The 22,403-nt window shown below is 40.2% G+C and overlaps 1 protein-coding gene across 1 annotated transcript in view; it reads left to right on the plus strand.

The window, feature by feature from the left end:
- The window catches only part of MED17 (mediator complex subunit 17), a 139,405-nt gene that overhangs the window by 13,762 nt on the left and 103,240 nt on the right, over positions 1 to 22,403 (plus strand). Inside the window, exon 3 of the mRNA XM_067153568.2 lies at positions 18,758 to 18,893. Coding sequence (XP_067009669.1) covers positions 18,758 to 18,893 — 136 coding nt within the window. The remainder of the gene's footprint in view (positions 1 to 18,757; positions 18,894 to 22,403) is intronic.

Below are 22,403 nucleotides of genomic sequence, written 5' to 3' on the forward strand. Positions count from 1 at the left end.
AAAAATTCTCTTGCATTTCATCCACTCTCTCCCTTTCTTCTATTCTTTTTTTGTTTCTTAACAGTGTCTTTGCTATTCTCTGTTTCTCTTTAAAAACTGCCATATTATTTTGAGTGGGTCTCTGTTGTATTCTTTGTCGGACCAGATTTCTCTCTTCCAGAACCTTGCTCACTTCTTCGTCATACCATTTATTTCTATTCTGTTTCCTTCTCTCTCCAAGTACTTCCTGCGTTGTATTTATTGCTAGCTTTGTTTCTTCCCATATTGCATTGATGTCCCAAATCCCCATTTCCGTCCATCTGTAGTTTTCCTTGCAGCCGGTCTCTATACTTTTCCTCCTCATTCTGTAACAGTTCTACATTATAGACCTTGCACTGCTCATATCTGTCCCTGGGTTTAATCGCCAATCTTTCTTGGAACTTTATCCTCACCAATATGTGATCTGAATCACTGTCTGCACCAAGCAGGCTTCTCACCTTCATTATATTGGATCTATCAGCATGTGGTCTATCTGGTTTTTTGTTAGACCATCCAGTGAGATCCATGTCTCCTTATGGATCTCCTTATGGGGAAAACATGTTCTCTTAATCACCAGCTCCTTGCTAAAGGCAAAATCAATCAATTTCCATCCGTTCTCATTGGATTCTTGGTGTTTACTGTGATATCCTGCCACTGGGTGGTTTTCTTTCTCTTTGCCTACTTTGGCATTGTAATCCTCTAGGACAACTTTAGCATCATACTTGGACGATCTGTCATATACTTGCTCCATTTTTTCATAGAACTGTTCTTTCTCTTTGGCACCCTCTGTTGGGGCATGGACACTAATTAGTGATATGTTAGCAAATCTCTCTTTCAGTCTTAATCTGCATAATCTGGAGCTTATTGCTTCGTATTCAATTATATTATGCCTGACAGATTTCTTGACCATAAACCGTGTTCCTATTCCATTTTCTTCTTCCCCACTATTGATCAAAATATAGTGCTGTAGATCTGCCACCTTGATTGTCTTCCATCTTATCTCCTGTAATGCTGCCACATCTATCTAATCTATTGTATTGAACAGGTGGACTTATAATATTGTAATAATACTTGACCTACATACCTTAGCCGAAGTGTTCCGGTTTTAAGGTGCCAGTTATTCGTCCTCATCTCTGCCTCTAAGCTATTAATGGGGTAGGATTTTCTGGTTGCGTAGGACGACAAGCGCCCCCACTAGAGCATTTCCCGGTATTTGCTAATGACACTCGACATTGGTGCCCCCACCGAAACCCACAAGCAACCATTCGCCCTCCTCCTTCCTCGACCAGCCTTGGGACCGGCTACGGGACAGTTATTTTAATTTCAAACTCCTTGGAAAATTCACCCATGAATTTTACTTTAGAGCGGGTGAGAGTTGGTGTCTGCTTGATAATTTCTGTCCTTATATCATCCACTCCAAATTCACTCAAGATGTCAATTAACACTTTGCGTTCGACTGAATCGTATGCTTTCTGAAAATCTACAAAGACTACCAGATCTTTTGAGGTGTAATTTTTTTCCATGACTTTTCAAACTTCATGTCTGCTTAATGCTTGATCTTCCTTTTCTAAAACCACTTTGGTGTTCACCAAGTTGATCTATTTGCTCCACTAGTCTGGTCTGAAGGGCTTTTGAGAGTACGTTATATGCTATAGGCAAAATAGAGATGCCACGATAATTGTTGACACCTGTTTTTTTTTTACTTTTCTCATCTAATGGGTGAATCAGTGCCATTTTCCACTCATTGGGGATCTTTTCTGCCAAATCTTTACCAATTCATGGACTAATGCCTGGATGGTTATTTCTCCACCACTTTTCAGTATCTCCGCTGTGATTGAATCATCCCCTGTAGCTCTGTTGTTCTTCAGTTTCATGACTATCTTCCGAATTTCATCTTTGTTTGGTGGGACAGAATCTTTGTTTCTTTGTTCTGGAAGAATTTTTGGCCATTTATCCCTGGGTTCATCACAGTTCAACAGTTCATCAAAATAGCTTGCTAGGACCTCACAGTTTTCTTTATTGCTTACAGCCAATTCCCCGTCCTTTCTTCAAAAGTTTGAACTTTGTGGCTGATAACCATTCAAGTGCTGTTTGGAGATCTTACAAAAGTTCCGACTGTTTTTCCTAAATTCCGATTCAATGCCTCGTATTTCTTTCATTAATTCATTTCTTTTGGTTTGTCGGTGTGGGTTTTAGCTGTCTGTTTCTGCACTTCTCTGTAGCCTAAGTATCAAATTTATCCTTTGTTTAATCAGCATACCATGTTTTGAAGGCCACTGCTCTTTGATCTGGTGCCTTGTCACAATCTTCATTCCACCTTCTGTGTTCGCATGCTCATCGTAACAGTGCTATTTCCTTTGCAGTATCAACCACATGTTTCTGGATTTCCTCCTAGGTCCCCATTTTTCTTTCTTGTAAAAGTTCTTGAAAACCATGTTCATTTTATAATAGTTTTATTACCTTCTGTTAGTTTGGTCTTTTGTTATATAATGGAAGAGGCCTAAATTTTATGTGAGTTAAGAAGGGTCTGGGTCAAGGTTGGCTCCTTTCCATACTGTCAGTAAAATTAAATTCTTTCAAGGTCCACCTATTCAATACAATGAAGTTTTATTGTGATTTAATCACATGTCAAATGGTACTAGTTTCGGCATCTGTGTGCCATCATCAGCCTTAAGTACAAATTAAACAATATATATATTCCTAAAACATCTAAAACACATTTTAACACATTATAAAATACAATTACTGCAGTGATACATGAGATAAGTTAAAATTATGATACAATTGATTGCTGTGATATAACATTCTTAAAATTCTGGCTGTTCGTTACATAGTTCAGTCTGTGTACATCCGGGATAAGTGAATTTGTGCTGTTGTATGCTATCTATGTAAGTGACATTTATTCCTTTGATATTCGGTGGTTCCAGAGAAGTTTACACGTTTAACATGCTGCTCAGGGTGAGTCAATCATCATTCAATGATCCTAATGTTTCTAGTGACTTCCATACATTGCTTCCAACCTCTAACTTGGCTATTTTCTCCTTCAGGTTTAAATTGAAGTGGAAATTCATCTTTATTTATATCATGATCTTACGTGATCAAAGTAAACTTCTCTAATGGTTTCCTTCGAATATTCTATAATTCCCTGAATGAAAAGTATGAGAGTCTTTGAAATGTGTCTCTTGGGGCGCAAGTATCAAAATGTTCTGCTTCTCCATTTCTTCTAAGTCTGTTTTAGTTTCCTTGTCTGATCTTTGTATGGTGGTTGTTCCAGTATAGTTTCTTCACAGTAAGGATATTGAATTTTATTTGTTACTGGATCAAACCCTTGGATATTGGACAGGTGGGTTTTTTGAGAAATGTTTTCATAGAAATAAACAGCATAATTGTAATGAGATATTTGTTTAATAATTGGCTTTACATTGCACCGATAGATAGGTTTTATAGTGATGATGGGACAGGAAATGGTTAGGATTGGGAAGGAAGTGGCCGTGGCCTAAATTAAGATACAGCTCCAACATTTGTCTGTGTATATTACTATGTTTGTAGAGTACATTATTTTAAATGTACAGTTGAATGACTTTTCTTAATTCACTTGATTTGCAGTAATATATTTCGGGTTGTAAAGAGAGAGAGAGAGAGAGAGAGAGAGAGAGAGAGAGATATAGGTATACCAGATGGGAAAGGCTCACCTTAGGTGGTTTGGGCATGTCAAAAGAATAAAAGCAGACAAAATTTCAAGAGTAAGTTTGAAACAGAGATGTAATGGAAAGAGGGAAAGACGGAGACCAAGAAAGAGATGGGAAGACCAGATTAAGGAAGATATTGGAAGATGAGTGGATGTGGAAACCATATACAAAGGAGAGAGAGGGAAGGGGAGCACGAAATCGAGGTCAATGATCCTTTGCCCAACCCAGGAGCTCCCTGGTCAAGGGTGATAGAAGAAAAAGAAAAGGAACGTGTAATAGGATGAACATAAGGCAGGTCAGTGTGGGAAGAGGGTGCAACAGAAAGAGGAGATTGAGGATAAACACAGAACAAGGACGATCTACACATCTTCGTACAGTGTCATCTCTATATAGCTAGGCTCTCTCCTTATCAGTCCTGATTCTTCTGTATCCATCTCTTCTCAAAACCCATGAGCTTGTTTCTGCCTTCCAGCTTCATCATCAGGTCGGGATATTTGGGAGATGGTGGGTTCGAATCCCAGTGTTGGCAGGTCTGAATTTGGTTTTCCATGGTTTCCCATTTTCACATCAGGCAAATACTGGGGTTAGCTTAACTAAGGCCATGGCTGCTACCTTCCTAGTCCTAGCCCTTTCCCGTCCTTCTGTCACTGAAAATATTTGTATGATGTTAAACCACTAGGTAGAAAAAAGGGCGGGCATCATTACTCGTTGAGAGGCCATCTTGATAAATCTTCAGTCTTTGTTTCTCCCTCTTCCCACACTGATCTGTTGTTATTGTTATTCTATATACAACTTGTTTTGCACTTGATTGTTCCTTTCTGTTACATGTATCGACCAGTTGGGTTCCTTTTTTCCTGCTTGTGTGTTTGTCATGCGTTTCTGACTGCAGTTTTAATGTACCAGTTGGGCAAGCAAGCAAATTACATGTAACAAGCTTTAACAGCTTCATTTCTAATAAGCAAGCAAACACAAAAGGACTAGGACAGTCTGCATGTGGACCCTCTCCCCATCAATTATGATTCTACTATTTCTTTTCAGCCATTGACAAGCTCATTTCTGCTTACCCAGCTTCATCAGCGGTATGGGCTTCAACACCCTTTGAGGGGAAATGTTGACGGATCTTCAATCTTGATGTGGGATATGTGGATAAGAAGCTAAAAAAACACAGGAAAAGGGAAGGGACCGGAAGATAGATGCTAATGTAACAAAATGTTTACCGATTAAACAGATACAAAAATAACTTTCCCAACTGGTACAGTAAAACTGCAGTGTGGAATAAGTGTTATGAACTCTATGTAGTGTTGTCTGCTTAAGCACACTTTGTACACTGTCGTGGGTATGAGAGTTCTTAAAAGTTAAATAACTACTCAGAGGGGTAGCATGTCTTTTACTACATTTATTCAGCTGCTATTTACAGTTATTTACAATTCACTTGCATTTGGATTTCCACTTGGCACTTTTTTTTCTTTCTTTTTTCTCTTCTCAGACACCCTCAAATGCACTGTATCAGGGTGGTTGAACTCCAACTATCCAACATGGCCCCTCACAGTGCAGATTTGTTCCAGAACAGTTCACTTCACAACTAACAAACCTTGTTGAACTCTGTGTAGTCAACTGATGGACTTGTTCCTGATCAATGACTCTTAAGACTTGTGATTGTCTGTTTACATTCACTCGCAATAAAGGTACTCAAGACTGACTCTTTTGTGACTGACTTGTCTCACTGGGTTTGCTCTGTATATGGAACCACAATAGATTCTCGTTATTTTATTCTGGGGGTATTCCTCATTGTTAATGAACTTCCAGCTTTTTTATCGCCAGCTTCAAGTATTGCTTTGCTTGTTGCTGGCCCCTTCCACATTGTCACCGCTCCAGTGGGAATGCTGACTCTCGCCAGCATTGTAACTTCCACAGTACAAATACAAACCAAGGAATGCTGCATATTATGCAGAGACCAGGAATACAGTGGGTAACCTTAATATTCGGACAACACAGATAATGGAATGTTTCCTGACATAATGTGTTTGGAAACAAATGTATATACAACAAACACACATCCAACAATCCATGAGTATATACCCCACGTATCACAACAAAATTAAATGTCAGGCGAATTGTTGAAGTGTTCTGATAGTGACAGAAAAGGAAATCATGAGATACTACACAGCACTTTATTATTTGGACATGTCGTTGTTACTCCATTTGCACGTGACTACCTTTACCCAGTTGTGGCAAGGGAGAAGCGTAAGAAGTAGGATATGTTTCCCTGAACTTCACTGCATAAACACGTTTGAACAGCGTCTCCATGCAAAGGGGCGTAGTTAGAGAGATATTGCGCAAATATTATGTATGAGTAAAAGTACTGCCAATGACATTCTACGGCAATTTAAAGAAGATGCTTGATGGTGCTCGTTGTTTTAAGGGATCTAACATCGAAGGTCATCGGCCCCGATTTAAAGAAGAGGACAGGATTGCGTCTATACCGCAAAAGGGTCAACTGAAAAAGCTAACTGATCGTGGAGAGAGACTTCTCTTGAGAAAAATAGGGAACGATCTTAAACTGAATGTGCCACAACCTGCACGGGAATTAGAAGAGGAAACTGGTAAATCAGTGCACCCTGAAATTGTGCGTAGGAATCTTCGAAAGACCAGATTTCATGGGAGGGTGTCAAGGAAAATGCTATTTATCAGTGAAGTGAACCGAAGGAAAAAAATGAACTTTGCCTTGCAATATGTACACAGCGACACAGAATGGTGGAAACGTGTGTTATTTTGTGATGAGAGCAAATTTAATATTTATGGATCGGGTGGGAGAAGAATGGCTTGGTGTAAAGCAAATGACGAATTAAAACCGAAACTTTGCAACCAACTGTCAAACACGGAGGCGGGAATGCAATGGTATGGGCAAGCTTTTCGTCTGCTGGAGTAGGTGAAATGTTGTTTATTGAACATACAATGGACCATAAACAGTATCTAGCCATCCTGAAGCAAAATTTACACCAAAGCGAAACAAAGATTGGGATAAGGGACATTTTTCACTTCTATCAAGATAATGATCCCAAGCACAAAGCGTGGAATGTCTGAATGTGGCTGTTGTTGAACTGCTTAAAGGTGCTTGAAACTCCATCCCAGATCTCAATCCCATTGAGAATTTATGGAGTGAACTTGACAAGAGAGTGAAGAATTCCAGAATAACGTCAAAGAAGGAACTGCAACGAAAACTGATACAAGAATGGGCTAATATGAGCCCTTAGGACACTGAAAAGTTAGTTTGTTCTATGCCACAATGACTGAAAGCCGTGGCAATGCCACCAAGTACTAGATTGATTTGAGCTCCATGTTACGCTACAGTTTCGGTCATTATGATCCTTGTGACCGAGTATTAAAGGGGTTTGTTATGTCTTAAAGTGGCGACTTATTTTTATCTACAGGTCATTTTTGTTCTGTGACACTTGTATTATTATGTAGTCATGTTGGAAGCATTGGGTTTTTGTATTGTCAAACTTTCTTTTCTGTACGTACAAAGAAATACAAATATAATGTTCAGATTGTGAAATGTCATATGGTGTCCGAATATTAAGGTGACTCACTGTATGTTGAATGAGGCTTCCTCATGCTAGTTGCACCACCTGCATTGCATGGATGTTATCATGGCATGCCGCGGCATTATTGTCTTTTGTTGTTAGATGTTCTACCTGCACCATTCACATTAGCTTTCTTGCTTGCAATGGATGGTTGCCAACCGCGCAACACCGGAATCATGGTTGTGGGGGTGGGAGAATAGGCTTTTCTTTATTCGTTTATGCACGTCCGGCTAGTGACATTAAGCCATTGTTCTAACACGTCAGGGGTATTTAGAAGAGCCCCTTTGCGTGGGCTGGTGGGTCTCTGTCATTCATAATGAAAACATCTCTCCTGTACAAGTAATACAAGATAAGATTTCCAGCCGGACTGAGTGTCTCAGACGGTTGAACCACAGGCCTACTGACCCCAACTTGGCAGGTTCAATCCTAGCTCAGTCCGGTGGTATTTGAAGGCGCTCAAATACGTCAGCCTCATGTCGGTAGAAAATTCCATCACTTCGGCGTCTCCGAAAATCGTAAACGTAGTTAGTGGGATGTAGAATTATTATTATTATTATTATTATTATTATTATTATTATTATTATTATTATTATATGATTATTGTTATTGCCATGAGCAAACTCAAATGGCAGAGCAGAGCAATCACAAACAGTACAAAGATTAGACTAGTTGATTCTCTTGTGTCCTCTTGTCTTCCTTTATGGTTCCGAGACCTGGACCCTCAAGGGAAGATATAAGTACCATATCAACGCATTTCAGATGTGGTGTTGGAGAAGGATGCTCTGTGTACCTGGGACAGAAAGAACAACTAATACACCTATTATTCAAGAACTGAATATCTCCAAACGTCTCTCCTTTCGCTTCATAAGCTGAATCATCCAATTCTTTGGACGTATTGTAAGACGGGATAGTGAAAATCTGGAGAAGTGTATCATGGAAGGCAAAGTTGTCGGCAGAAGACCATGAGGAAGGACATTGAGCAGGTGGATTGATCACTTTCTGCGTACCACCGGTCCGACTCTTCAGCAGGCTTTAAGAGAAGCTGAACCTCGTCAAATTTGGCGCCGCTTAATAGAGAATATTGTGTGAAGTCAAATGGGATCACGACACTCAGCAATGAGTTACACGACTCATGATGATGATGATGATGATGATTATTATTATTATTATACCGGGAGGTGCACCTCAACGCCGCGCATTCAAAATAAGCGCCTTAATGAACTCCTCTATCGAACAAAAGTGGAAACTACAACAACAGGAACTTAGAACTTTAATCAGATGATGTCACCACTGAAAAATTAAGTAATTGTTTTGTTGGGAAGTTTCCTAAACTGGGTGAATTTCTCCTTGTTTTGTTTGCCATTCATCAAGAAGTTTGGACATTCTTCCATAGATTACACTACCAAAAAACTATGATCATGCACCCTGGTGCATGGTGTAAGAACTTATAACTTAAAGAAGTTTTGTATTCCTAGGTTTTTCATAATTGATGTATGGCGACTAGTGTGATGAGTGAGTAATTTTGGTCCGTAAACATCCTACTCGCTTCGCATAATAAGTTGCAGAAAACGTTTGATCTGTGCATAGTTGTGGAACATAAATTGACAAGTCTCCGTTTTACACTCCCGACATGGCTCTGAAAGAAGCAACTAGGAAAATAAGTGAATTTGAAGAAGTGATGAAGGACTTTCAAGCTCGCTTGGCTCCGCTGTAAGTGCTGCCAACCCTCCGACTGTGCTTCAAACGCTGGACGGCGATTTCCAGGCATTCAAGTCGCAAGTAACAACAGCAATTGGTGACCTGAAGAAACAACTAAGCGCGATTGAGGACAAACTTCAGAAACAGGATGAGGCGTTAGATGAGGCAGAGCAATATAGTCGCCGAAATTGCCTACTGCTACACGGCGTCCCGGAAGAACCGTCTGAAGATGTGTATAATAAGTCTTTGGATATCGTAAAAAATAAATTTTCAATTGAGCTCTCGATGAGTGACGTTGACCGCTGTCACCGGCTGGGGCGCCGAAGCCGGACATCTGCACAAGTGGTTGCGCAAGGAAATCGCCCGATTATAATTAAATTCCTGCGCTATCACGATCGAGATCGTGTGTGGCGAGCCAAGCGTGCTCTCAAGGGGAGTGGACTTCTTCTCACAGAGTCCCTCACAAGTGTGAGGAAAAGTATATTAAATCGTGCTAGGGACTTTTGGGGACCAAGAAACTGTTGGACTCAGGACGGGAGAATATGTGTTTTGAAAGATAACACAAAGTTTCAAATATGCACGATTGCGCAACTAAATGTCTTAGCTGTGTAGGATGAACGAGTGGACTGTTCAGTTTTATTATGTGTGTTTTCAGTAGTTTACCTTTGTGTGTGAGTGAGTGTGTGCATGTAATAGTCAGTGGATGTATTCAGTGCTGTTCTCAGGTAAGCTCATTTTATTTCATGTACCTACTATTAGTTTTCCTGTTATGTTGGTAGACGAATCTATCCCTTGTGTCAACGACCCGCATTCCTCGCCTCCCCTCTTAACTCAGCTCTCACCCCTCCCATACCCTGAGGCAACGGGATCCATTCTAAGGAGACAGCTGATGACTCACACGAGAGCTCTCTCGTGTTGTCACCTAAATTCACTATCCATTGCAGCTCACCTAGAAGAACTACAGGCAATTTTCGAAAATAATAAGGTGCATTGTATTGGCATATCAGAAAGCTGGTTACGTGGAGATTTGCCGTCATGTGCTGTAAATATCGACGGATACTCGCTCTTACGACATGACCGTACTGACAGACGAAGTGGTGGAGTAGCCTTTTACTACAGGAATGATTTAAAATGTAAGATTATCTGCACCTCAGACCCAAGCCTCCCCCTGCAACCTGAGTATATGTTTGTTGAACTCGACTGTAATAAGAAAATATTAATAGGAATTGTATATAAGCCACCTAATATTAGACAAATGGAGGAATTTGAAGCAGCTTTAACTGATCTTATCTCGGTCTGCAAAGATGTCATAGTCATGGGGGATTTTAATACTGACTTGTTAAAACAAACCAGTGAATCGGATAAGTTGTGTCACATATTCCATGCTCTGAACATGGAAATCCTACCACTTAACGCTACGAACCACGTCTACTACCCTCACCACTCAACTCACACTTTAATTGACCTTATAATTTCAAATCAACCCAAGAAAGTCATTAAGCACGGACAGATACCAGCCCCTGGGATTTCAGCTCACGACTTATTGTACTTATGTTACTCTATCCGAGGACTGAAGTATAAAGCACGCTATGTTATTTTAAGAGACTTAAAACATATTGAATTAGATGACCTACGCAATGATGCATATAACTTACCGTGGGCTGACATACGTAATTTTCATGACATTGACTCAAAGGTCAACAGATTCAACTCATTAGTGCTGAACTTGTATGACAAACATGCTCCGGAGAGGCAGGTAAGATTTACCCCCCCCCCCCCCCCCTTCACCCTGGCTGACGACCGAGGTACGATCTGTTATGGCCAGCCGTGACCGTTGGTACAGACAATTCAGACGAACACGTGACAAAGATGACTTTGAGCAATACAGGATACTTAGAAACAAAGTTAAACAGCTAATTAGAAACAGTAAATGCCACTTCTTTCAACAGTTAGCGGGAAATAATAATTTAAACCAAACCTGGAAGAAGTTACGATCTTTTGGCATAGGCAAAGCCGTAGAAGAGCACATTCCCACCATATCTCTAGATACCTTAAATGATTACTTTTCTCAGCCTAAAGCCACAAACTTAGCATGCCGTTCCGAGCGCGACCAGATCTCTTTCCACACCGTTAGCGCAAATGATGTTAAACGTGTGCTGTACTCTATCACTTCTGATGCGACAGGTAATGACGGTATCTCGATAAAATTAAAAACATCATTGGGGCTGTACTACCAAGACTGACTCACATATTCAACTACTGCCTGACCAGTGGAGCATTCCCGAACGTTTGGAAAGACGCACTAATAAGGTCTATCCCGAAAAACAATACCTTGGATTCTCCATCAGATTACCGCCCTGTATCCATCCTGCCACCCCTTGCAAAAGCACTTGAATGCCTGATTCATGCACAAATCACTGTAAACCTGACCCAAAATTCCCTCTTTGATCCTTTTCAATCCGGCTTTAAAAAAGGACATACTACCAATATAATGGTCCGTTATTGGACATTATAAATTTTCCAGTTAACTCATTCTTGGTTGCCTGCGTTTCGCCCTCGTGTGCTAAGTTAGGCTCGTCAGTTGGGACTTAGCACACCACCCAAGACGCAAGGCTAGTGCATACCGTGGAGGCCACTGCATAAGCTAATTGAAGCCACCAGCAGTGCCAATGCACTATGAGAGCTATGTCTCATTTCCAAAAATAGATGCCTGCCTGGCCATCAAATGATGTAGATGTTGATTCCCTCATTCTTGGTTGTCTGCGTTTCGCCCTCGTGTGCTAAGTTAGGCTCGTCAATTGGGACTTAGCACACCACCCAAGACGCAAGGCTAGTGCATACCGTGGAGGCCACTGCATAAGCTATTTGAAGCCACCAGCAGTGCCAATGCACTATGAGAGCTATGTCTCATTTCCAAAAATAGACGCCTGCCTGGCCATCAAATGATGTAGATGTTGATTCCCTTAGGGAATCTAAAATATTTGTCCTGAATGAGTAAATTTATAATACCAATATAATGGTCCGTTATTGGACATTATAAATTTTCCAGTTAACTCATTCTAGGTTGCCTGCGTTTCGCCCTCGTGTGCTAAGTTAGGCTCGTCAGTTGGGACTTAGCACACCACCAAAGACGCAAGGCTAGTGCATACCGTGGAGGCCACTGCATAAGCTATTTGAAGCCACCAGCAGTGCCAATGCACTATGAGAGCTATGTCTCATTTCCAAAAATAGATGCCTGCCTGGCCATCAAATGATGTAGATGTTGATTCCCTCATTCTTGGTTGTCTGCGTTTCGCCCTCGTGTGCTAAGTTAGGCTCGTCAATTGGGACTTAGCACACCACCCAAGACGCAAGGCTAGTGCATACCGTGGAGGCCACTGCATAAGCTATTTGAAGCCACCAGCAGTGCCAATGCACTATGAGAGCTATGTCTCATTTCCAAAAATAGACGCCTGCCTGGCCATCAAATGATGTAGATGTTGATTCCCTTAGGGAATCTAAAATATTTGTCCTGAATGAGTAAATTTATAATACCAATATAATGGTCCGTTATTGGACATTATAAATTTTCCAGTTAACTCATTCTTGGTTGCCTGCGTTTCGCCCTCGTGTGCTAAGTTAGGCTCGTCAGTTGGGACTTAGCACACCACCAAAGACGCAAGGCTAGTGCATACCGTGGAGGCCACTGCATAAGCTATTTGAAGCCACCAGCAGTGCCAATGCACTATGAGAGCTATGTCTCATTTCCAAAAATAGATGCCTGCCTGGCCATCAAATGATGTAGATGTTGATTCCCTTAGGGAATCTAAAATATTTGTCCTGAATGAGTAAATTTATAATACCAATATAATGGTCCGTTATAGTACCGCGACAGCATTACTGCGAGTTACGGGCGACATCAGACAAGCGATAGACCAACGATATGTGACTGTAGCAACACTACTAGACCTAAGCAGTGCCTTTGACACAGTTAGCCCTGGGTTACTACTGCTGAAACTCCGTAGTCTCAACTTTAATATTACATCTCTTAAATTTTTTAGCTCCTACCTCACTGACCGTCGGCAACGAGTATCAATGGGAACAATGTACTCAGGATGGCACAACAAGTCAATAGGTGTCCCGCAGGGGTCGGTTTTGGGCCCACTTTTATTTGTTGTTAATGTGAACGACATAGGGGACGCATTGAAATATAGCAAGTACCATATCTATGCAGATGATCTTCAGATTTATTATCACTCATATCCACAAGACATAGATGTAGCCATTGACAGAGTAAATTTTGACTTACGACGACTGAATGACTATGCGAAAAATAACAGCTTGTTAATAAATCGTAACAAAACTCAGGCTATTATATTTGGTTCCAAAAGAAACCTTAACTTGTTAAAAAGTAGACATGTAGCCCCAATTATTTTAAATAATATTGTCGTGCCCTATTGTACGTCAGTAAGAAACGTAGGCGTTATAATGACTGAGACACTAAATTGGACTGAACAAGTGACATACATGCCGTAAAGTGCAGAAATCCCTTTTTCCTCTCAAACGCTACTCTACTATATTTCCACAACATCTCAAAATACAACTGGTAAAATCCCTAATCTTACCAATCCTAGACTACTGCAACACTGTACTTACGGACATATCTCATGACAGTAACAAGATGCTTGAACGGAGTTTAAACACCTGCATTCGATTCATATTTAAGCTGCGATAAGGTTCTCACATTTCACCGTCTTACAGGGAGTTGTCATGGCTTCGTGTTCATGAGCGTCGCAGTCTCCACATGTTGTCCCTTCTGCATGGAGTTCTAAACACAGGTGTACCGAATTATCTCTCTTCAAAATTTAATTACCTCTCTCCTATCATAACCACGATACACGATCTGGCTTCTGTTTAACAATATCTCTGTCACTCCAGGACCTACAACCGCTCCTTTGTAGTCACTGCCGCGAGGCTATGGAATACCCTACCTGCTACCATTAGGGATTTGCGTTCTTGTAGGAGATTTAAGATGGATTGCCGGAATCACTTTCTGAATACTTCTAGCTGACTTTCCGATGTGTGTAGTGTGAATGAGTGCGTGAATGAGCATATTTTCATAAAAAGTAGAATTATATTCGCTAGTTATAGGTTTTTACTGGGTTTACGTCCCTTATTATCACTAGTGTTAGTTTTATATTTATTATCATGTACATTTACATTGTCGTGTTGTACATTCTATAATAGATTTTATTACAATCTCCACATTTTCTATTAACACTATATTATTTTTTAAAAATTTGTTGTATTTAAATATGAAAAATGAAATGGCGTATGGCTTTTAGTGCCGGGAGTGTCCGAGGACAAGTTCGGCTCGCCAGATGCAGGTCTTTTTTGATTTGACCCCCGTAGGCGACCTGCGCCCCGTGCCAGCGAAATTAACCAATTAAGGTTAAAATTCCCGACCCTGGCGGGAATCGAACCCGTGACCCCTGTGACCAAAGGCCAGCACGCTAACAATTTAAATATTATACTGTATGTATGTTAATTATTTTAAATATTGTGGTTAAGTTTAAGAGAGGGCCTTGAGCCCTAACCTCGCCACGAATAAAGACGAATTACTTACTTACTTACTTACTTACTTACTTACTTACTTACTTACTTACTTAATTTTCAACCAATGCCACATTTGTTGTTCACTTTGTGTTGGCCAATAAAATTTAAGAGGGTGTGTCTTGATTAATCTTGCACGATCTCGAACCTTCCCTGAGGGTTTATAAACTACGGCTTTTCACGTTTCTTGGCCAATTGATCGTCGTCTTTCTGAGTGTGTGTGTGTGTTTAAGCAGGAGGCGGACGGCCTCTTTCGTCGGCAGCTAGAACATCTACAAGATAATGGCCACATAACTTCATTCTTTCTTGCTACCTCCGTAAATTATCTTTACTATGTAACCTACTTTTCTAAAATGTAACTTTCTCTTTTAACTTCATAAAATCTTTAATTATAAATTAGAGATATTGAGTTACCCTCTTGAGCTCCCCTTCGTCTTGGTTTGAGGTGACAGTTTTGTAACTGTTTTTCCTTCTGTAAAATGTGTTAAAGTAATTTCTATGCGAGTCACCTCAGTACTTAGGGAATAGCCCCTGTTTCATTGGCCTATAGTCCTGTAGGTTTTCAAGTTTTCATTATCTTGGAGCACTGTGTACACCTCCATTCCTTTTGTGTTTGGGCCAGTTATTTAACCTGTTCTTTTTCCATGAGGGCCCCGTAGGTTGGGTATTAAATACCCCTGTATTAAATCATTTTCAAATTGTAAGTTTTGCCTTGAGAGCTCAGTGATTGTAACTTGATTTTGCCTTGAGTAGGCTTGGAAAACTGAGTGCCTGTTAGCTCTTTTCGAAGTTTTGTAACTGTAAAGTGTGCCTCTGGGAGGTTAGATGTCATGATTTTGGGAGCAAGTGCTCTTGAATTAGGGGATTTCTGCCCCTAACTAAACTACACCACTTCCATTCGTAAAACTGTAAAAATTACTAATCTTGGACTTTCATAGTCTTGTTTCAAGATTGCTTGTACCTGATATGTTTTTATGTTCACCAAGTGAAAATTGTTAAATTGTTGTTTTCTGAAAAAAAAAAAAAAAAAAAAAAAAAAAAAAACTTCAGTTCAAGTTTTAAATTAATTTTGATATCGTAGATAGACCCATTCACCCTCGCACCTTCTTTAACCTCTTTCTGCTCCACGGGTATCCCTAGAATTATTATTATTGTTGTTCTTGTTACGGAGTATTGTGGATGTGCAGAGGTGAAAGAAGGTGCTGGGGTGAACAGGTCTCAAAATACGAAATTAAAGTTAATTTAACAAGGTTATATTTTCATTGCAAAATCAAGAAATAACAAGAGTGGCAGGTACAGAGTAGCAAAGCAACCAAGCAAAAATGTACAATTACAGTGTTACAGGATTTGGTCTCCGAGAGCCAGACACGTAATTCTTGAGCAATGAGCTCAACTTTACTATATACAAGATTCAACAACGGGGCAGAAGACCCCAATCATGCCCTGGAGCTCTTGCTCCCAATTACACAGTAAAGCCTCCTCGAGGCACGCAGAAACAAATTTTAAGAAAGAGCAACCCGCTCTTAAGTTCAAGCCTATCAAAGGCCACACCAAACTCCACTTTCAAGCTGTCCTCCAAGTACATGAAAACAGGGGTAAAAATACCCAACCTACTGAGGCCTATTAAGTAAAGAAACAGGTCAATTACGTGGCCTCTAAAAATACCAACTTGAGAGGAGGCGTTCTTGCACTCCTGCTACACTTTATTTAAAACCTACTTGGCGCTAGGCCTCTAATGCAAGGGCTAATCCCATACTAAAGAGGTGACTTATAGGAGACAATTTACGTTACATTAAGGAAGAAACGGTTGTGAAAATAAGTTCACCTCAACGCAATATGAGTGGGAGCTCGAGAGGGTTAAGCACTCTCTATCCCAATATGTAGTTTAAAAAGATAGAATTGGTACCAAGTGTCTTTACATTTTAGGGGAAGTTACATGGTAAAAAGGCTTCGGACCTGCCCCAAGAGTTAAACTGCTGAGCTAGAAAGAAAAGAAGTTATTAAACGGCCATTACCTGGTGGTTGAACTGCTGCCCGAAGAAAGAGGCGCTTCCCGCCCCCTGCTACATATTTTACACACTGATAGATGTTACTGAAGTGGCGCGGAGACCCGAAAATCAGCAGTTTATATACCCTCGTGGAAAGTTCGAGGCGTTTCAGGAATGAGAACACCCTCCCACAAGAATTTTATTGGCTAACAACGAAAACCCCTACACTAGATGAAGAAGAAACACATTATTGGTGAAAAATTAATTACAGAAATTCCTTATTAGTCAAATTCAAAACTGGCGGAAAGAAAGGGTTAATATTGCCAACTTAAACAATAACTGAAAGAAATTTAACAAAGAACAAACTTATGAATTCAAAATTTCTCCAAAAAACACAGTTCTTTCACTTCGCACTAGGGTGCATAATTGTAGTCCTTCAGTAGTGCCATCTAGAAGAGAATGTTCGCACTTCTTACTACAGGCAAAACAAAAATACATCGAAAACGACCCAGTTCAGAAACTTCAAAATTTACAAGTAGGGACATCTTCTAAGAAACTTGAGAATTAACACAGTAGATAAAGTTCAGACTTCCTCCAGTAGAGGAGTTTCAACTGGCGCAAAGTTTGAATTAGTGGCGTGGAGGTGTACCACCCGGTACAATTATTATTATTATTATTATTATTATTATTATTATTATTATTATTATTTTACACTCTAGGAACCTTATTCCATTGCCTCCACAAATGGCTTGATTCTGTTTTGCCCTTTGTTTCTTGCCAAAGAGCTCAGTGTAGGAGTCGTATTACTGTACTCTTACAGTGATGTTAAACATTTTCTCATTTCTAAAAATGTATAATTTTAGTGCCCATGTGTATAGGACTTATCTTCTGGTTTGTTGCATACGACTTCACTCCTAAATAATGGAACCCGTTTTCCAGAGCACTCTCTATATCATTGGGACATGGATTTTGTTTGGGTTGTTAGTAGTATTGGAGAGGTCTGTTGTATAGATGGAGTTAGAATGAACTCCAAACACGGTTGGGGTCCATTACTTCCTTCGTCCATGAAGGTATAGAGACCATGAACCTCCAGGTAAGTTCCGGATCATCCAAATGTCAGATATTTGTGAAAAGGTCCGATATTTGTGAAGCTGGTTACAGTTAATTTGACAGTTGGTGTTGCTTTACCTTGCCCCATACATTTTCCATAAGATTTATACCTGAAGCTCGAACAGATCAGCAGGTAGATGTACACCGGGGTTGCTAACGAAACTGTGCGACTAGTCTCAATTGTGGACTGGCCCCTCTAAATATCAACCGTTTCATTTGTTTAGTGCGTTCTCACACTTTTTTTTTTTGCATTATTTGCAAAAGTGGAGCTAAATGTAGACTTTCCTGACAAGACGACGTAATCCAATTATAGTAGTCATGCAAAACAGTGAAGTTCATGGTCATCGGAGACAACCTCAGTTTTTTAGGGGCCCTGTGGCAAGTGGAGCCAGTATTTGTAATAGGTTGTGGACAGTCAGTGAACATCATGGAAAATAGGCGATTTTCTTGAGCTGAACTGTGTTTAACCCTTGAGAGGTCACTTACGGTCTTTTTGGCTGAGTACATAAAACTTTCTGCTACCTGCTATTCAAGGGCATTTCATATTACCTCCATGTCTTCCGTTCCTTGTAATGAAGTCTTCTACTCTCAGTGGCAAACTTTGCAGTAAGTTAATCTTGGATTATTTAGATTCCAGACGGAATTGTTTTCCAACCCGGTCATTTTGGATGCGGGCGTCTCTGCATTGTTATTTAGTGATTCAGTTTCTTGCAGAGTGCCTATTTCAAAGTAGTGGAACATTCTTGGTATACACTATGGATGGGATTGATTGTTTGTTTTTTTAACGGACTGTACAGTGACATGTTAAGACATATGCAAACAGTATACAAATTGTCACGTGATGTCGTAAGAGACATTCACCTTCTTTGTCTCGGGGAATTTTCTTTAATTGTATGAGTAACATATTAACATTTTTCTGAAATTGGACTACTGTGTAAATCCATCTAAAAATATACCTTTCTATCAAAGGATTACTAGATCCCTAGTCTTTGGTCAAAGCTTTCATAGTGGTGTTGGGTATGCTTATTGTGCATCATTTTTTGTTCTTTAACTATTATAATTCATTTTTGTTTTACAGGAATGCTCTCACGGAAGTGTGTGTTCTACACGATGTGCTGGCTATTGCGAAAGAGAAACGGTATATGGTGTTAGATCCAGTACAAGAAAACATCATTGAAACGAAACCAATGGTTCAGATATATGCTAGGAAGAAGGTAAAGAGTACTACTAAGTTGATATTGATTCCACACTGTTGTACTCTAGTCTGTAGTTGTCGATTTGTTTGCTTGTAATTTTATTTTTTTGCTGATGGTTTAACGTCGCACTAACACTTCAGAGGTTTTCAGGGACACAAGGATGGGAAAAGGCTAGGAATAGGAAGGTAATGGCCATGGCCTTAATAGAAGTACAGCCCCAGTGCTTGTAATTTTATGGATTTTGCTTTAGAAACTTAGTACTTTCATAACCAATTATCCTGACCTTTGAATGAACTGTAGGCTACTTTATTCATACAAGTGCTCTTCTCTCAGCGTAATTTCTAGCCTTAGACTTACATTCTTATGGGTATTGCTGTTATGCCCATATTCCTATTTAACACAAGAATATTCTCATGTTATTGTAATATCAGTCCTACCTACCCCTTACCTTGTAGCCTAATGAAAGCTACCTCTTTGGATCAGAGGTAGAGTGTCTGACTAATGATCCCCAAGTTCGTGGGTTCAGTCCTGTGCGAAACAACCACTACTTGAAGAGTTGAAAAATATTGACATTCCCTGATGATGTAATATTGTGAGCGTGTTATAAACGTCTGATGATCTGCTTTGGGTCCACCCAGCAAGTTAACTCTCTTTTTACAAACATAAAGTAGTGGTTCTATTGGTAGCATATTTGGAATATCAGAATTGTTAGGCAGGCTACCTGAATGGCACAACTTTAACATCTGCAGCTAACAGCCAAGGCCATGAGGTTTTCCTGTCTTTCTTTTTAAGCCTGATGAAGATGTCCATTGTAGGGTTAGCAGCAACACCATCAATAAGTTTTATCCCATGAAGGGTAATATCATATTGAGTAGAAGAATAAGTGTGTGCACTTCCTCACATTTACCCATCTACAACGTTCTCATGTGAATACAGTGCAGTACAATACTGTAAATGGATTCCATCCAAAACTGATCAGGGTGTCAATAGTTGTGCAAAACTCTTAAACTTGCTTTTTAGCTTTTATATCTTCAGATTTGTTGATTCACATCAATCAAATAATAGTTGCCTTGAAAATTTATGTTCACGCTGTGTACAAATGTGTTTACAAACTGTTAACTTGTTGCATCGTTGGAAAATGAAGTTCAGAAAAGTCTCGATAACTTACTGTAATGGTGTCTAAAACTCCTTCAATTTCTTTTCACCATTCCTAGTCTCCTTCCTTGGTACTCATAGTTTTAATTCCCTCACAGACTGCTTGTCTTTTACTTTTCAGTCATATTCCCTTTTTTTAAACTTTTCCTTTAATTGCAAGACTTTTTTTTGTACCATTTACCATATACAGTTTACCTGCAGTGAAACCAACAGAAATATCAGCAAATTACAAGCAGTGGAAATTAACTTCAGAACTATGATTCAGAAAACGAGGGACAAAATAAGAAACAAAAAGATTCACCATCTTGTTCACGTGAAACGACCCCTTAGTTAGATCTGTGTCGAAGCCAGATGGAAATGGTTTGGTCATCTCAAAGGAATGGACCCACAAAGAACAGCTAGAGTGTGGTTTGAGAAGAAGCTCTGAGGCAAAAGATCAATAGGTCAGCCAAGGAAGAGATGGATCGATCAGATTAGAAATGATCTCGCTGGACGAGGTCTGGATTTGCAGTAGGTTATGGAAGAAGATATTAACCTGTCAGCACTGAATGCTGAGCAGTGCTCGTCAGGTAGTGAGCATTGTGCTTGGTGGAGTGAGGAGCACTGCTCGCATGGTATATATGTGTATTGTACTGCGATCTAGCGATTACGATCGAAGACGTTTGTGTTTGAATTAATTTCTTCTTGAAGCGGAAGGTTTGAACTTTCATTGATACAGTAAAACCTGCCTTAATGGACACCTCTCACTGGCGGACGATTTTCTAGGCCCATAATTAAATATCATGTTGTGTATGAGTAATTTACCTCTCTTATACGGACACCCTTTATTACGGACGCGGACACACCATAGCCACAGAAACTCCAATTAAACCTCTCCTAACGGACACTTTCTTTTTTTTTTAAATACTGTATTTGTGTCCTGTACAGTATGTATTCGCTTACGTCAACAGTATTCTGTAAGAAGGAAGTCAGCTCCCGCACGAAACTATCTTTACATCGTTCTGTTTTCAGACTAACTTTGCTTTACGGGAGCAAAAGCTCGGTGGACTTAGGATATCTTATTCATAAGTTAGAAGTAACAGACATGAAATTAGCGAGAATTATTGCTGGTACAAATAACTGGGAACAATGACAGGAGGGTACTAGGAATGAGGAGATAAAGCCTAAGTTAGGAGTGAACTCGATGGATGAAGCTGTATGCGTGAACTGGCTTCGGTGGTAGGGTCATGTGAAGCAAATGGAGGAGGATAGGTTACCTAGGAGAATAATGGACTCTGTTATGGAGGGTAAGAGAAGTAGAGGGAGGCCAAGATGATGATGGTTAGACTCGGTTACTAACGATTTAAAGATGAGAGGTATAGAACTGAATGAGGCCATAGCATTAGTTGCAAATCGAGGATTGTGGCGACGTTTAGTAAATTCAGAGAGGCTTGCAGACTGAACGCTGAAAGGCATAAAGGTCTATAATGATTATGTACGCATAATACAGTATAAATTACATTATAATATTCCTTAATCACAAGGAATTATGGGTGTCTAAGAGGTGGTGTGTTCACTCATTGTAGGTCCATAAGAGCAGTACTGTTTTCTTAACATGGAATGATCTATAGCAGGGCCTCTCATACGCCCAAAATCTCACGCGTGCAGACAGCGGCGCAGAGTTCCTGTGCACAGTGCATCGGTCCTGCTCAGCTCGGACCAACGCTTCGTCTCTGGGATGCTCGGCTCGGATTTGGAGCGCTACGGAGCAAGTGAGGAAGAGGGAGACAGGGGGAGCGAGCGAGACAGGCGTGGGGAAAGAGAGAGACAGCGCTATCGTTCCAAATCAAGGAGTTGGGGTCTGCACTCTGGTCAACCAGGCGAAGTCGTCTTTTGCATAGTGCATGCATCCTGAGAGGCCCTGATCTATAGCATGGAAAGTATTAGGAAGGCACCTTATGATTGGACAAAAGCAGTATTTGAACCTATCTGTAAGCAAGAGAACAGGAAGGATTGCAACAACTCTTGAGGTATTTCGTTGATCAGTATATCAGGCAAGGTATACACTGGCATTTTGGAAGGAGAGTGTGATTAGCGGTTGAGTGTAAATTGGATGAAAACCAAGTGTGGTTTCAGACCACAGAGGGCCTGTCAGGGTCAGATTTTCAGTATTCACCAGGTAATTGAAAAATTCTACTGGAGGGATAGACAGTTAGGTTTGTTTCATAGATTCGGAGAAGCCATATGACGGAATACGGAGGGGAAAAGATGCTCGCCATACTGGGAGACTATGGTGTTAAGGTGTAGCTTATTCAAAGCAATCAAAGGCTTTTATGTTGACAATTAAGTGTTGGTGCTTTCATTGTTGGACAAGGCTGCAATCTTACACCTCTG

This window comes from Anabrus simplex, chromosome 9, assembly GCF_040414725.1.
Source record: "Anabrus simplex isolate iqAnaSimp1 chromosome 9, ASM4041472v1, whole genome shotgun sequence".
NCBI classification, from domain to species: domain Eukaryota; kingdom Metazoa; phylum Arthropoda; class Insecta; order Orthoptera; family Tettigoniidae; genus Anabrus; species Anabrus simplex.